Source organism: Plasmodium vivax, genomic scaffold (assembly GCF_000002415.2).
Source record: "Plasmodium vivax scf_7133 genomic scaffold, whole genome shotgun sequence".
Lineage (NCBI taxonomy): Eukaryota > Apicomplexa > Aconoidasida > Haemosporida > Plasmodiidae > Plasmodium > Plasmodium vivax.
In genome coordinates this window covers 6,128-23,558 of record NW_001849964.1, presented here as the reverse complement: position 1 = coordinate 23,558, position 17,431 = coordinate 6,128, and the positions used below count along the sequence as shown (strand labels likewise).

The 17,431-nt window shown below is 32.2% G+C and overlaps 4 protein-coding genes across 4 annotated transcripts; 1 reads left to right on the top strand and 3 right to left on the bottom strand.

Annotated features, from left to right (window-relative positions):
* Positions 1 to 33: 33 nt before the first annotated feature.
* On the top strand, positions 34 to 2,394 carry PVX_125738 (reticulocyte binding protein 1 precursor, putative; the record flags this gene model as incomplete). The annotated part of the gene is made up of 1 exon (XM_001612569.1): positions 34 to 2,394. A coding segment is annotated over one exon (2,361 nt), but the record flags the coding sequence as incomplete, so codon positions are not given.
* A 2,751-nt stretch (positions 2,395 to 5,145) lies between these two features.
* On the bottom strand, positions 5,146 to 6,770 carry PVX_125735 (hypothetical protein; the record flags this gene model as incomplete). The annotated part of the gene is made up of 2 exons (XM_001612568.1): positions 6,003 to 6,770; positions 5,146 to 5,763 (listed from the first exon to the last, which is right to left on the bottom strand). The coding sequence occupies exons 1-2, from the start codon at positions 6,204 to 6,206 to the stop codon at positions 5,146 to 5,148; spliced, it is 822 nt and encodes a 273-aa protein (XP_001612618.1). The 5' UTR covers positions 6,207 to 6,770.
* Positions 6,771 to 12,864: 6,094 nt separating this feature from the next.
* PVX_125730 (tryptophan-rich antigen (Pv-fam-a)) lies at positions 12,865 to 14,299 on the bottom strand. Its single transcript, XM_001612567.1, has 2 exons — positions 13,879 to 14,299; positions 12,865 to 13,711 (listed from the first exon to the last, which is right to left on the bottom strand). Exons 1-2 carry the CDS (start codon positions 14,053 to 14,055, stop codon positions 12,896 to 12,898), a joined length of 993 nt encoding a protein of 330 aa, XP_001612617.1. The 5' UTR covers positions 14,056 to 14,299; the 3' UTR covers positions 12,865 to 12,895.
* A 2,166-nt stretch (positions 14,300 to 16,465) lies between these two features.
* PVX_125728 (tryptophan-rich antigen (Pv-fam-a)) lies at positions 16,466 to 17,431 on the bottom strand (the record flags this gene model as incomplete). Its single annotated transcript, XM_001612566.1, has 2 exons — positions 16,466 to 17,218; positions 17,345 to 17,431. 2 exons carry the CDS (start codon positions 17,429 to 17,431, stop codon positions 16,466 to 16,468), a joined length of 840 nt encoding a protein of 279 aa, XP_001612616.1.

Here is a 17,431-nt window from a genome sequence, read left to right as displayed (position 1 = left end):
GACAAGTTAGCCAGTTTGGATAAAAACGGGGAGACTTTTAACGATGGAAGCGATGAAATTTCTACTGCACAGAAGTACAAAACTGACGTTGAAGGTATTATAGACAAACTAAACGTTATAGATGAAACCATTAATGGAATTAATTCCACGCTAGACGAATTGCTAGAGTTAGGAAATAATTGTCAGCTGCATCGGACCTTTTTAATCAGCAGTTCTTTGAATAATAAAATTGCAAAATTCTTAGTAGAGATTAGGGAACAAAAAGAGAACACAAAAAAATGCTTCCAATATGTAAAAAGAAATCACCAACATTTGGCTAATTTCGTTTCTGAGTTACACAAAACTCAGGGTGGCATATTTGAGAATGTTAACCTGGTGGATAACACACCGGATGCAGATAAGTATTACCATGAATTTATGGAAATAGAGCAGGAGGCAACGAAAATCGTGAAGGATATAAAAAAGGAAATATACCACTTAAACGATGATGTAGACGAACCTGTTTTGGAGAAACGGATAAAAGACGTGATCAACACGTATAACAAATTGAAGACGAAAAAGGTCCAAATGGACCAGAGTTATAAAAATATGTATATCACTAAATTGAGGGAAGTCGAGGGAAGCCACGATCTTTTCAACCAGGTAGCACAATTGATTAGAGGCGAAACGGATAAAAAAGGGAAAGCCCTGTCAGAGAGAGAAAATAACTTACACAGTATTTACAATTTTGTAAAATTGCACGAAACTGAGCTGCATAATCTTTACGCCAAATACACACCGGAGTATATGGAAAAAATAAATAAAATATTCGACGACATCAATGCTAGGATGATTGCGGTTGACCTTAATGATGATCACAGCAGTGAATATAGCGACGTGAAAAGGCATGAACACGAGGCCATGCTTTTAATGGACGCAACAAATAATTTGTCGAAGGAAGTAGAAATGATGCAGAACGAAAGTGGCGGCAAAAACGATGGCATAAATGGAGGAAAAAGCCAACTCGTGGAAGATTACACAAATACGATGAGCGAATTCACGGAGCAGGCTAAGACAGTTGCGAAAAAGATACACGACTCAAAAGGGGACTACGCAAATATGTTTGATCATATAAGGGAGAATGAAGCCATGCTGGAAAGAATTGACCTGAAGAAGAAGGACATTAAAGAAATACTTGCGCATTTAAACAGAATGAAGGAATATTTATTAAAAAAATTATCTGAAGAGGAGAAATTACATCATATGAGAGAAAAATTAGAAGAAGTTAACACGAGTACTGACGAAATTGTAAAAAAATTCAGGACATATGATCAAATGGTAGATATATCCCAAAATATTGACATCAAAAATGTGCAGTCAAAAAGGTACGACTCTGTCGATGAGATAGATAAAGAAATGAGTTACATAAAAACTCACAACAAAGATTTAATAGACAGCAAATTTATAGTGGAAAGGGCACTAGAAAATGACAAAAGGAAAAAGAGCGAAATGGCTCAAATATTTTCTACAATTTCGAGAGATAACTCGAGTATGTACGAATATGCAAAAAGCTTTTTTGATAGCGTCCTTAAAGAAATTGAAAAACTAACTCAAATGATTAGAAATATGGATAAATTGATAAACGAAAATGAAGCCGTAATGGAAAAATTGAAAGATCAACGAAGGGAGTTACAAAATGTAGAGAATGCTTCTACCGATTTGGGAAAATTAGAAGAAGTAGACAAAATGGCACAAACCAAATCGGAAACAGAGCTATCAGAAAGAAACGATAGTAGGAATGCAAAGGATGGTGCAACTTATTCTACACTTATGGATGATAAAGAAACAGATAGCGTGAACGGAGAAGAGACGAAACAAGAAAATGTTGTGGTGAAGAAGGGACTACCCCCTCAAACAGACATTTACACAAGTGTAGTTTTAAAAAATGACAGAAACGATCAAAAATCAGAAAAAATTGGTGAGAAAAAGTCAAACAAACCAGTAGGCACCGAGGAGAATATACAACACAGCAGTTATTTAAACAATGATAATAGTAACAACGATATTGACGTAGGCACCTTGTATACGCTAGGTGGATATAACGCTCCAAATGATAATTATAACACTAATGAATCTGGGGATGATATAAATGAAGAAGCGAAAAAAAAGAGAAATGCTGTTTTATTCGTCTATGTAGGGGGACTGTTTAGTGCCCTTTTCATTTGTATTGGTGCTGTCTTCTATTTGTTACATAGAAAAATTGGCATAGAGGGGGTCGGAAAAAGCGATCACGAAAAAAAACCAACCATTGAGGACACCAAAATTGAGGTATTTGAAGAAACAAATGGTTCAAAACGTAATGTAAAAGATGAGGTTATTGATGTACCCTTTGTCGATATGGAAGATAATTTGTAATAGGGAGATAAATCATTACAGTGCTAAATAGCTCATTATACGGAATAAAAAAGGTGAAGCAGTAAATATATGCACGCATCTGATACTCCCCTTCTGATCTCTCTACGATTAGCATATAAAGAAGAGTAGTAACAAAACGGTTCCCGTTTATGAGACCATGCATTTTTCCAGATGGATGCGAAACGTTTGTAGTTACATGCAACTGGTTTGCAAACATGTAGGATAGACACGAAAAAGAAATGCTTTTTAAAATGCTTTAAATATGAATTATATTGTAAATAAAGCGTTGAAATGGAACATTTGAAAATAACTTCACGTTTATTGCTTGTACAGTATGGACGCGAGGGTGCACATATGAGCATTACTTCTTAGTACGATTGGCATTATTAATTTTTGTTTGATTAAATGTTGCATTTTGCGGAAGAATTTACCCACAAGTGTAGAACTATGTGGTTAAAATTTCAAATGTAACGATGTTTTATCTTTATCGATTCGCATTTTTGTTTCAAATAATGCGTACATTGGGGCCATCGTGGTTGTTACTGTGGCAACATTGCTTCAATGTGTGCGCAAAGAAAAAAAAAAAAGAATGGCTGATTTGAATATCAGTCTTATTAATGAATAGGCGCATTTTTTTTTTTTTGGTTACTATAATATGCACATTAATTGCATGTTTTTTAAAAAAAATTCCTTTTTATTTGTTTATTTTTTTTTCGTGGGGGCTTTCATTCACCCTATTTAAAATTATCAGCATCGATAATTTTTAACCATTTTAATTAAATTAACTTTTTTTGTAAAACATTTCTTCACAGAAATGATTAACATTATTATTAAAAATGACCTTTTTTTTAGTGTTTTGGAAATAAAAGAAAGACAGAGGGAGCATTGTACAAATGTTACAATGAATTAACATAAAGACAATGTTTAAAAATACGTTTGCTCTCCGTTTTGCTTTCACAAAATACTAAACATTAAGTTTAGATGAAAAAAAATATTTTTTCTTAATTTTATTTACACAAAATGAGCATAAATAAAGGAGTCGTAATAACCGTTTCAGATGTGCAGCAAAATTAGAGGGGGCATTTAAACATACCAAAAGTAAAAAAATGCATTTATAGGGTTCGCACTGTTTGGTTTTTTTTTCCCATTTTATATATCACTTGACATGTGTCAAACTGGCTCGTGAGTAATGTACCACGTTGATTGTTATGCGATTGGTGTGCAGTATTATCAGCTAGATTTTCACAGTTATTACGTCTTCTAATTTTTGAGAGTTTTCTCTAGAGTGGGCTCTTCGACGTTGTTACTTGAGGCAGCAGAGGCATGGTTAATCTGGTATTTACGTTTCTTTCTTCTTTGGCTTCTCTTTTCCCCCGTTGTGTGTTATTCCTTTGAGCAGTAGCCCTATTTTTACTTAACTTTGCGTTTTCCTTATTTTTCATTTCATATTTTTGCTTAGCATTTTTTCATGATCCATAAAATTCTGATAATTGTGAATGCCCTTTTTATGAGTGCTTTAAAATTATCCTGATATGTTTTGTCTTCTTACGAATAATTTCGTTGACGAGTCCTGCAGAGTGTCCGCGTTGACTATTCCGAACTGTTTGCGATAACTTCAGTTTGATGTGCCCCTTTCCGTGTTACATTTACGCGTGGCACCCTGGGATGTGCCGGCTTTAAGTTGAATTTACGATTACACAAATGCATGCAAATAATTCTTACGGTACTATGCATGTGTGCAGCGTAGAATATTATACAAACATATATATACATGTATATATGTTTTTTTTTGCTTTGCGAGCGTCGGTCGTTTTTGATCTCAAACGAGCATGGCGTATATATTTTATTGTAAAAAGTTGCGCCCCCTAAAACGATACTGTTGCTGCACCAAATGGGAGACGGGATTTCTCATTAAAAGAAAGAATCATCCTGTAGACTTGTACAAAAATTTAAATATGAAAAAACAAACTCTCAAAATTAAATATCGCCTTGGCGATTAATGAATAAATATGACAAGGGGGAATTGTTTAAAGTTTTAAAGAAAAAATGAATAAAAAAAAATGAAATAAGGTGCGGTGAGGTGAGATAACTAATATAGAGCAACCCTATGCGGCACAGCATTATATATTAATAAAACATTGAACATACATAAACACATAAAAACAATTAATCACACATGTGTAATTTTGTGTGGCAAACAAATGATTGTGGTAAAGCTGTATTTATAAAGAAAAGGCTACTCTCAAGATTAAAAAATAATAAAAAAAAAAAAAAAAAAAAACATATTCTCCAGACAGTCACTTATTATAAAAATAAATGTAATTTTAGGAAAATATGCAACAATGTTAGAAAAATATAATAGCGCGCATTGCCATTATATTTATCATTAACAAAGGAAAGAGTAAATAGTATGATATGAAGGGCTCATTAACTGAGTGCATACCATTTTTTTTTTTTACTCTTCCATGAGAAAAACATTTCTAGGTGTGCTACACTAGCGTGCACATATTTAAATTTAATTATTTGTATGAGTAACCTTTCAGGGTGGAATGCTTTTCCCCTTTTTGAGGGGTAGGGTGATATTATTGGCTATTACTTGCTACTATTGGCTGCTATTGGCTATTATTGGCTATCATTTGCTATCCTTTGCTATCATTTACTATCATTTTCTATGATTTGCTACTTTTTGCTACCTTTAGGGTTACTTAAGCTGTGAAGTAAATGCTAATATTTACTTTTAGCAGAAGGGTTTTACTTCGAAAACCGAGAAAAGAAAATTTTGATGTGACATTTTACATAAGGAAATACGAAGTAATAGAAATTACTAGCACGAAATTCTTCCAAAAAGTTTCTATTGTATTTATATTCCATGATGAAGAAAACTTTCATTCTTTTTATAAATTTATTGATATGTCTGAGAATACGATACCTCAGTCGTAAATATTTGCTTCTATACAGTCTTGATTTTCTCGACAAGTCCATAATTCGATTTATGCAATTTTCATCATTGAAATAAAGGGCAAAGTATGCGTTCGAAGGAGAATTCCCTGCCTTTGAAAATTCCTCCCTCATGAGTTTCTCTTGTAATATAATTTTATTCATTTCCCCCAGCAGTACTCCTTCATCTGATAAATCAGCTTCATCAACTTCATCTTTTAAGTCTTTATAACTAGTAATGGTTGACTTGGTCGTTTCTGTTTTTTTTTCCGAATACTCTGATTTATCACTTTTTTTCTTAGTTATTGATAATAGTGATTTATATTTAGAAGTAGAATCACTAGTGCCACTTCCGTTCAACACTCTTAATGTTTTAAAGCGCGCGTTGTGCCTTTCATTGTTCGAGTTATTTCCTGGCGTGAACGGAGAACTCTGTAGGTTGCAAGGCAGATATGCAAAACGGTATACCAGAAGAGGAAAAAAGGAGAGACATGATATTCGGTGCGCTACACGTGACAGTGCTAATTAAAATATGCTCGTACATGCATACATATATATATATATATATATATATATATATATATATATATATATATATATATACATAAGTACAACACGGCGGGTGGCAATTAAATGAACAGCAATTTCCACTCTGCAATTTATACACTTACATTGCTGAAACGTTTTGATATGTGAAGGAAGAAAGTTAATATGATAACTTTCAAGATAAAGGGAAATACGTTAACTCTGATTTGGCTTGTCCATTTTATTATCCTCACGGTGGCAAATTCAGTAGTGCGGCTTTCATCTGATTTGTCACATTTTGCCTTGTCTATTCCTTTAATATTTATTTCATTATGGTTTTCATTCTTCATTATCCATTTTTTTATAACAGCCACGTGTCATTTGAGCATTAACCACAACTAATTTAAGATTATGAATTTGAAGGACGTTAAAGAAAAAAAAAAATACAACCTCAAAAAATATCCATATCAAATATTTTTAAGCAAATATTAACATAAAATTATTTTTTGTCCTTCAACCAAAACTGGCATAAGTTGAGAAATGTTAAACATACAAAAATGAAACAATTATTTAATTACATCAGTAGCATATCCCCATTTTTATTAATATTTTTGAAGGCCCAAATGAAACGATAATGAAGGAAAAGTTTGATGTAAATAAAAGTGATAAAAAAATGGCAACAGCGACAGCAAATTTTATCCAAGTAAAAGTAAAAATATGCAGAAATTTGAAAACTACGGTATTATATATTTATTAAATATGAAACAAATATTTAAGCAGTTAATCAAACGTAATAATTATGAAACATTTCCAATAAATATATAAATTTGCCATTTTTTTTCTTTCAAAATGAAGTACATATTTTTCTGCATAAATATTTCCTTGGCATAAAGTTTTTTTAATTCACCACGACCAAAAAAATAAAAAAATATAGAGTTGATGAAAAAAAAAAAAAATCCTCACCTCATTCTTCATTCACCATGGCGTAAATAAATATACAAAAATGAGAATCCCCGAGATAATTATTGCCTCTGTACAATATTACCATTCCAATGTTACGTACGTAACATATATATACTAGCATATTTTTTAATTCACGAAATATATTTTTTTCGTATCGCGTGGCTTAATGGTACAGTTGGAATGGGAATAAAATACGTACGACGTCTCTATTTCGGGTTTTCTTGCATAATTCTTTTCATAGAATATTTGTAGAAGATAAAAAGTTTTTTTTTGCCTTATGTAGAGGACAAAATGTTGATGTAAAATAATACTGGTGCATTTTTAGGGCCTAGGAATTATCAAAAATTATTGAATAAAATAAATATTCTTAAGTTGCCTTGCGTTTATTACTTCTTGCCTTTTGCAACTTGAAGTTAAAATTGCTAAAAAAAATTTTAGGCCACATATTCCCTCAACATTTTAATAATTTTGCAAACAAGAAAACATTTTAGAAACATGATTTTTTTTTTATTAAACATTAGCATTATTTGCCTTAGCCAAGTTTACATCTATTTGAAAAGATAACAACACGTATGTATGACCTCTTCTTAACCTTCCGAGGGTGGGTAATAATTAATATAAAAAAATATATGGTTCCAATTTATATTATTATTCAAATAAAATAAAATTATATTTTGCTTTCAGCAAATTTTTAGTCTTTATTTATTAGAACTTTTTAAATTTTTTACGTGGGGGATGGTATAACATAAAAAAGACAATTGTTTGCGACTTTTTTTAAAGTACAAATAAGTGAACGAAATAGGACATTCATTGGAAGAAAGAAAAAGAGCTACGTTAGGGCAGTACATTATATATATACATTTGGAATTTTTCTAAAAGTTATTTGTCCCTTTAATGGTCCATTCGTTATCGACTTTGTGGAAAGCTGTTTAAATGAGAAAGCATTTCTGTTTATTTTTCTGCGTATTTCTTGCACAAATAAATTATTGGTGATGATTCTTACAAAACATGGAAAGATGACGGATTATTTATTTGTAAGTGTAAACCTAAACAACATCGTATAGAAAAAAAATTTAGTGCATTTTCTTGCGATAATCCTCCATTAGTCGCACTCGAATGGTGGTGCAAATAGGAAGAGACGACATATATCATAAAATAGAAAAAATGGTTAACTGTTTAGACACGATTTATTGTTTCCACGTTGTATTTAATATATTAAAATGAAATGGTTATTCTTTGCTATTTTGTGCAATTTTTTGGTTATCTTTTTTGCACTTTTTTTTCTCTTTTGTTGTATTTTCTGTGGTACATTTGGGTGCCCTCATTCTGATGAGGTGTACTATTTATTAATTTCTTGTCCACAGTTTTTTTAATATGGCAAAATAAGCACGCTGTCCTTTTTATAGTACTTACTCCCCCTTCTTAAGTATTTCTACTTTTGATAACAATTATTTGAAAAAAAAAAAAAATAACCAGTGAACACTGCTGCTATTTTTATTCGCATAATTTCGTTTTCAAAATGGAAATGACACATCTCGTTTATGAATAGTAGTAGGCGACCAGTTACGTATTAGTATAAAATTTGAGACGCGGTTTATTTTTTAAGAGTTCGAACATGTAGTTTTAGAATGTCCGGTTTGGGTCAACTTGGGCGTTAAAAATGGTGTTGTAATTTTCAGGAAGGCGTTAAAATTTATTTTCACCCTTAAATGAAAGAAAAAAAAAAAAAGGTACATATATTTGTGTATGTATAAGGCTTATGCGCATGCTAAGCAAAAGGGCGCACAAATTCGCACTGGACATATTTGCCTTTTATGTAATTTCCCTTGTTGTTTCCCCTATGTGGTAATCATCATCGTGTCTGTGGAATGGATAATTGACAAAACATTTTTATAAAATCTTTTCCCCCCCATGGTGTCAATAAATGAAATATTAAAATGTCCTTTTAGACGGTTTTGAAACAAATTGTTATTGTAACATGTGCAAAGTTAGCAACCGTTTCAACGGGGGGAAGTGCTAAACGTGGTGTGCAGTGCATAGCGTTATTGAGGTCCCACCAATTATGCGGCACTTAAATAGTTTATACGCGTTAAACATTTTGCTCATACCTTTTCGAGCTTTGCCAAAGTTGATGTTTTACTACTATCAAAATAGATCTGTTTAGGGGAGATAAAACAAATGCGCGGAATGAAAAGTAAAAAAGAATAATGATGCAACTTAAATCGTATAACATCAGGATGACAAATACAAATAACTAAGTACTTAATGACTAATGAGCAAATATTTTGTGAAGAAGTTTTACACCAAGATGTTATTTTGGTATTAATTTATCATATATGGGTAAAAAGGAAAATTTAAAAACTAGTAAACAAACACCATTTTGGAGTAATAAGAAAAACGCATGTCGAAAAATGGTGGCTAAAATGGACTCTACTTGTGCTCAAACTGTGGAGGGGGGGGTGCCAAATTGCAAACTAAACTGCTTGCGTAATATTTAGATCAACGCGTTGTCTGATTAATAATTATGATTTATATAGTCTTAAATTGTCACATTAAATTCGAATGTGTGCTTTTTTTTAAATAAGTGGTTAAATTTAGCTGGTTTAAGGTGTATACACATGCGCGTATGCTGAGCGGACCCCAACAGCGAGGAAAGGGCAAAATGGATGAGGCCTTCCCTTTTTCTTCTCTACGAATGTGCTAATTTGTTCATTCTTTGGGACTCAAGTTGAGCCATCGAGTTGCCAAATAAAATATACAAAAAAAAATAACAAATGTGTGTCAACTGTTTCGTGTTATTCGAATTTTCTCGCGAATTCGCTAACTTTTGCGCGGAGCTAATTCTTTGATCTCGTCAACCAAGACAGTCCACTGATTTTCCCTTATCCACTTGTACACGTAAGAATCCACCCAATCGTAAAACAGTGTCCGTTTTGCATTTTTCCACTGCTTCCATTTCGCCCAGCTCGAATTTGTATAAATGTAATCTTTGAACTCTGCCCATTCATGCCATTGGTTCAGTTCGAGCTGCGTCCTTTCTTTCCACTTGAACCACTTCTCGTAATCTTTTGAATTTACCATTTTGGATGAATTCTGTGATGGCTTAAATTTCTTTTCCCATTTCTCCCAGTAATCATTTTCTTCACGCTTCCATTTACTGTTGAACCATTCTTGAATTTTTTCACTTCTCCATTCAGTCCATTGGTTCGAAACCCATCGATATAGATAGGACTCTTTGGAAGCAAACCACTTTGCCAAATCTCTGTGTATGAATGCTCTTCCTTCCGTTTTAATCCATGTTCTCCAAGACGCTTCATCCCAGTATAAAGATCCTTTTAAAACTTCAGATTTATATGTGTCATCTATATTTTTCCCGAAATGGGTCCATTTTTTTTGGATACTTTCGAACCATGGTCCCCATTCCTTTTCATTCATTTTGATCAGTTCATCCTTTTCAGCTTCTAAATTTTCATCGAATTCTGCCCATTCTTCTTCGATTTTATCTTCCCACTTATTCCATTCATTTTGTCTCCATTCGTCTGATCTTTCTTTTGGTTCTTGTGGATTTTCTAATGCATTGGATAGGTAGTTCCTAGTTTGGTTTAGAACCGCCCTAAAAGCCTGCGTCGAAAATAGGTTTAAAGCAAAAATATAGATAAATGTGTTGTATAAAGCAAATCGAACTGTTAAAAAAAGTCCATCCTATGCTTGTGCTTTTTCATCTCACTGCTGAGGCTTCATTTAAAAGGAAAGATGAAGAGAATAAAAATAAGGCAAGGACTAATTTTGAAACGACCAAGGAAGATTTGGAGTATGACAACATAATGTGCTTTGTATTTTCTTTATAGAACAATTTTGAAAAAAAAAAAAAAATGTTACATCTATGGGATGTATAACATTAAGTTCTTTTTTTTTTTTATACTTTAGTAAAAACGAAATAGGCCAAAAAAGGGCAGTGGGATATATATACCTCTTATGAGTATAATACAATCTTATGTACGTTTCTGCACAATTAGATTCTATCTATATATAGCAGTTGTGAACATTTCGTGACTTGGAATTTGTTGAGGAAAAAATGGTAGCTATATAACTGCTTCTTCTAGGAAGCTCACGTAAAATATTCATTACAAAAAATTACGATCATTATTTATTAAAAATCGTGTTAAAATGCAAATTATAACTAAAATGACATTCGCAGAAAAAAAAAAAAAAATTAAACGTGTAACATTTGTGTCAATGGTATTTATAAAAAATCACCCTGTGGAATGATTTAATCTGAAGATTTTTTTTTAAAAAAGTTACATCCGTTTACGCAAATTTTTTGTTTTTACGGCGATTTAGCAATTCATTTACATTTTAAACTGACAAGTTGCTTTTATCTATATGACGTTTTTATCAACGTGGCCTTTTTAATCTTTACAATGTTGATATAAATTATATAACGACTTGGTTTTAATTCAATGAGAGCAAAAAAAGTGAAAACCAAGCTGTGAGCAATTTATTTTGTGTATACGCAGATGTATATATTCACTATATAGGGCGTATGTTCAGAGGAGTAACCTGTAGGGGATTATTCCTTTTTACCATTTTTCTGATAATTTATTTAAAAAATAAAGGTATATTTTACGGGGTAACAATTTGCAGTTATGAAGATGAAGCTTCTCCCATACACATCAAATTTTTGTTTGGCAAAAAAAAATAGCTGGATTATACTGAACTGACTTTTTTTTAAGCAATAAATGTTATACCGGAAAGTGTAAATTAAGAAAAAAATTAATCACTCAGGTGGTACATATTTGACAAGAATAAATAGTATAATGAAAAATTGCAAAAGTGAAAGAGAACGACTAATGTTAAAAATGTGACGTTATTATATCTGGTATATATATGAAGAATAGCGCTGGGAAAGTAATTGCCCCAGTTGGGTTGTACTAGGTGTTATACTTTTGTCCACACATTTGTGTTGCATCATGTGAACGTGAATTATTATTCGATTTACACGTCCTCAATATAACACTCATTTTGCATTTAAAAAAAGCAAAAGCTAAAATCAAAAGAGGCGCAAACTGGTTGGAAAAATGTGTGCGTATACATGTGTAGATATACGACATGTTGTGCCAAAATTTTGCGGAAATGTCCCAAGTGATACCATTATCGTGACAAGTTAAATTTCGAAAAATAATAATTCAGTTTATTAAGCCAGCAAAAATTACACTGAATTGCGGTAGAGCGTTATAAGATAAAACTGAAATCCTGTGCTGGTGTAAAACTCGAGGCTTAATTTAGTGTGCAGCGCAATGTACGCATCGTTTTAGACGCTAGGATAAAAATATTTAATAATTAAGAGTGAACATCAAGTTAACTTAAATTGTTATTAAAACGAAATTGTGTTAAAGTTGGCATAAACAATAAATATTATAGCACTTTCGCTAGTTAATTCGTAAAAGGGCAATGCATTGATAAATAGTAGTTAAAAGAAAATACTTAAATTGACAAAAAAAAAAAAAAAAAGAAAGAAAAAACTGTTGTAAGAATGACAATAATGAATTTAAGGCCCTACGTATAATATTGCACATATTTTATTTAACGTGCAAAAATATTCTGTAAGATTTACTACAGACAAATGGGATTCCATTTGAACGTCTTTTAAATATGATTAGAGACAAAACAAATAAAATTATAAAGAGGAAAACATTTTTGCTGTTTCGAAGAAGCAGCGCATCAAACTGTGTGGCTACATATATATAAACGTGTGCATATATACATATTTGTGTGTGCGTAAAGGCATGCTCAGAGGGGGGACTCTGAATAAATGCCTCCATTTGTGTAGGACCCCGAATTGCAGGTTTTCCAGCGTGATTGTTCTCCGCTTTCGCGTTTGTATTATCAACTGCTTGCTTCAACTTGCCCATTTCGCATTTCTGCGAAAAATATTCTCAAACGGAATTCACATAAAAGGAACAAGTTTTTTTTTTTTTTTGGTTAACCTTATGTATATTAGTCCTCGCTTCGCCGTTTTTTTTTTTTTTTTTTGTAACTATTTGCCACGATTAATAAATGCTAAAAAAGTGATTGCTCATTTGGATGCATCCATATGTGCTGTGAAGGTTTTCCTTCTATTTGGAGATGTCTGTTTTCCAATTGAAACGAACATATTCCATTTTTTTTCGCCTATCCACTTGTTGATAAAGCATTCCATCCATTCATGAAACAAGATGTTTTTATCATTTTTCCAGTTGATCCATTTGTCCCATTTATGATTTATGTATAACTTTTCTTTAGTAGTTACCCAAAGGTTCCATTCGATTATTTGATTATCATTTCTTTTCCTCCATTTGAGCCAATTTGTTCTGTCAGTTGGATTGCCCACTAACCTCCACATTTTTTCCCAGTTCTGCCAGTAAGCATCTTCTTTGAGTTTCCAGTCTTTCTGTAGCCACTGAACAATTTTATCGTTTTTCCATTTAAGCCATGCTTTCAAGCACCATACGTTTAGGAAAGATTCATGGTGGTAGATCCAGTTGTTCCATTCTATTTCCATAAGTTGTTTCCCTTCTGATTTAATCAATTGTTCCCAATGACTTTCGTCCAAGTCGTATTTCGTTTTTAAAGTGATTGACGGATATGTGTTATTTATGTGTTCGCTAAAATTTTTTAATTTTTGTTCCATAGTTTTCATCCAATTTTCCCATTCCTTTTCTATCCCTTCAAACCACTTATTTTTTTCGTTTTGTATGGCGTCGTGGAAAGCTTCCCAGTCTTCCTCCAAGCCGATTTTCCAGTTTTTCCACTCGTTCTCTTTCCACTCCTCCCATTGTTCTATTGGCATTTCCGTGTACTCGATTGCACAGAAGGGCGAGAGATATAATTCTTCCACTGGTTCTAAAACGGTCTGCGTGGAATTGAAAAAAAAAAAATAATAAAAAAAATACACATATACACATATATACGTACGTACATACATACATATATACATATCTATGCATGTCGGTGAATACATATATGCTGCTACGGGGCTAATAGCCTTCGTTTCACACAAGTGGCTAATTTTCGCCTTACGTCGTAGAACTCATTTAAATTAAAGATAGCTGATGATATAATGAAGAAGGTAGTCGATATAATCGAGGCTATGTTATTTTTGTTGAAAACCACAGGTTTGGGATCTGTGTTTCTCTTTTTTGATGGCAATTGAGAAGAGTTCAATACGATGTACTCATCATATATGTCTGGATCCATATTTTAGTATGGGTATTATTTGTAAGGAAAAAAAATGGCACTTTTGCATAACAAAAGTTTTCGCAATAAGGCTGATTACGCTTGATAGTAATTCAGGCAAATTTGTGATTATTCCGTGTTCCTAACTATCTTTATGCAAGTAGGATGAATAATGGCAATTATTTTAAACGCAGCAAAAATGTATGTAAAAATATAAAGTACTTGGAAGAGAGGGGCATCATCGTTATTTGTTAAAATGAGAAGTAAAAAAATCACGGAACAATTATGCGTAGAATTACTGAACATTAAAAATATTCTTTAATCCTGTTCCTTAATTATACATTTTATAGAAGACTTAATTTGAACTCTTTTTGGAGGGTACTTTTCTACCGTAATAATTTATTTGCTTCTTTGTTAGGCCTTCAATGAGTCCTATGCCATTGGTGTATTATTCTTTTTCTCTCATTTAAAAGAAAAAAAAAAAAAAAAAATATAGATACTTGAAATGTTACTTAAGGACAACATAAGATAATATTGTGTGCATATATTTTAGTTAAACGAGTTAATAATAAATGGTGAGGCAACTGTCCTTTTAAAGTTTATTTTAAATTTGCTTGAGAAAGAGAATGTTTATTTTACGTGTGCGATATGGTTTTTCCTTATCCCTTATCTTCACCGTCATCTCATTTTCGTCACAATTTTTACTTTTTTGGTTATTTTTTTGGTTACTTTTTTGGTTACTTTTTTGGTTTCTTTTTTGGTTACTTTTTTGGCTACTTTTTTGTTATTTTTACAAACTGTTTGTTGTGTTTTTCTGGAGAAACAGATTGAAAGCAATGAGTACATTCCTTTAGTAAAATGATTTATTTCCCCTGGAGATAAACTTAAACAAGGCTTCAATTTCAAGTTTAAAGATTTCGTGAAGAGGTAAACTGAAAAGATGATGTCACAAATTAAAACGGAGGAAATATTTTTCATTTGAAAATAGGCTATTATGCATTTTTTTTGTTTTTTTTTTATTTTATGTTTTAATGTTGTCATGGTCTGTACTTTCTCAGGATTTTTTACATTTTTATCAGTTCAACATACGCATATGTTATGCTTTTGGTGAAGGGGATTCACTTAAATTATTTTACTTCAGTATATGAATAAGTTTTTTTTTTCCCCTTTTGAAAAGTTGTAATAAGAAAGGGTATAAAAAATAATATGCACAATTTCGAAAAGAATTTTGTATAATCTTCGATCAATTCGACGTTTCATGTTCGTAGATTCTTCAAGAAGTAAATGTCTTGTTTGTAAATATTTGCGTTTTATTAACGTAGTTGCTAAGAACATGAGTTTTAAAAAAAAGAATAAAAGAACGAATTTTCATTTTTTTGAAATTAAATTCGTATGAGGGTTACATTTTGTGTAATGAGAAGGCACCACGAATGGCAAGATTTTTATGCGGTTATGCCAGTCTGCCCGTAAAATGTACGCATATGTATAGGCATATGTATACGCACATGTATAAGCACATATGTAATAATTACTATTAACGCATAAATGTCTAACGAAGAAGGGTTATACAATTCGGGTTTTCATCATATAATCAAAATGGGAAAAAAAAAACAAAACAAAACAAAACAAAGCAGAATAAAGCAAAACAAAGCAAAACAAAGCAGAATAAAGCAAAAACGATGTCGTCATAATGAATCCTTCAATCAGCAATAAGCATTTTCAAATTAAATACACAAAAGAGTTCCTATGAAGAACGTGTTTGCCGACTTTGGGGAACAAAGGTGGTACTTGCACCATCATTCAAGTAGCCACTTAAATGTACTGAAAAATGATGATACCGAAACGTTCGGGTTGCACATATAAAAAATTGCATAATTAATAAGCTTTAATTTTCAGACGTGTACACATGGTACTACGTATAATTAACGACAAATGTAGATAAAACCTAATTATCAGAGACACGTTTTAAAAAATAAAACAAGGTCAAGTGGTGTGCATAATTTGTAGCGAAGAAAAAAATATATTTAAGGCGCGAATACAGGCAATGAATGCAAATTTTAATAGGCTTATTTGAAATTTAGCTGAAAAATATATGTCGTCCGTCCATTTTAAGATTAGCCTTTTAATTCTTTGGGGGGGTTATACGAAAATTGCTAATTCTGTTGCTGTCAAAGATTTTCCATATTATTTTTCAAGTGGGTTAGTCGCCCTATTAGGATTTAATGTAACGGGTTCAAATGGTACTACCGCACAATTGAAGCATATTCCCTTTGTGTATCATTATCCATTATTTTCATTCATTTATTCTCAGAAAATTTAAAGCACATTCTTTGGGAGAAGGTATTACGATTTTTTCATTGATAATAATGCAAACGTTGTATTTAATCGGTGGGCGTTTCTTTTCTTTCCTTCCTTCTTTCTAATTTTCATTTTAACTTTGGCTATGCAGTATATCCCGTTTTTTTATATTTAGCCAGTGGCTAAGAAAGGAGTCCATCCATGTTTGAAAGAAATCGTTTTTGTAGTATTCCCAATTTTCCCACTTATCGCGTTCTTCGTTTACTAGAAAATCTTCCTTTTTCTTAATCCAGATGAGAAAGTAGTCCCTTTCATTGATGACTTGTGCGTTCGAATTGAACCATGGTTTTTTCTCAGACATAGCTAAAATTTTAGTGTATGGTAAACGCTCCCAATTTTCTAAAATCCTACCTTCATGGTGTAACCAGTTACGTTTAAGCCACTGTTTAATTTTTTTGTTTTTCCATTTAAACCATTCTTTCATAATTATTTTATAATAAAGGTTTTTATTTGAAATGGTCCACCTTTCCCATTGGTTTTCTATAATACGTTTGCCATCTTTGTTAATCCATTTTTGCCACTCAGAAAAGCTCCACATTAAGGAAATTTTTAAAATGGCATAATTAAGCACTTCATGCATGTTTTCATTAAAATCTAGCCATTTATCTTCTATGGACTTGATAAGTTCCATCATTTCCTTTTCTTTTTTTCCAAACCACTTGTTTTTTTCGCTTTCGAGGGAGCTATTGAATTCTTTCCAGTCCATTTGCACTTCGTCCATCCATTCGTGCCATTCGTCCTTGACCCATTCTTCCACATTTTCCGTCCATTCCGATGTGTCCTTTAGTTTAACATGTGTGAGTCTTTCAATTTCGTTGCTTGATTTCTGGGAAGACGAATAAAATTAAGGGGGGAAAGTGCTTATATATGTTTTGTTTGGGTTGATATAATTTTTTAAAAGCAGCCGAACGTGATTCATTATGTGTACGTTAGTGCTCTATTTTCGCCTTACATCGAGGAAGTCGTCTAAAATGTCTGCCGACGAGGATAAATCTAATAAAACGCTAAATATATACAGGACAATGAAAGCAACTTTCAT

Bases quoted from the DNA above. Each gene is read 5' to 3' on its own strand.
- PVX_125730 (XM_001612567.1), bottom strand. From the start codon at position 14,055: ATGGATCCAGACATATATGATGAGTACATCGTATTGAACTCTTCTCAA. The intron at 13,712-13,878 runs GTAAGGCGAAAA...AATTCCACGCAG, and splicing joins ATTTAAATGAGTTCTACGAC to ACCGTTTTAGAACCAGTGGA.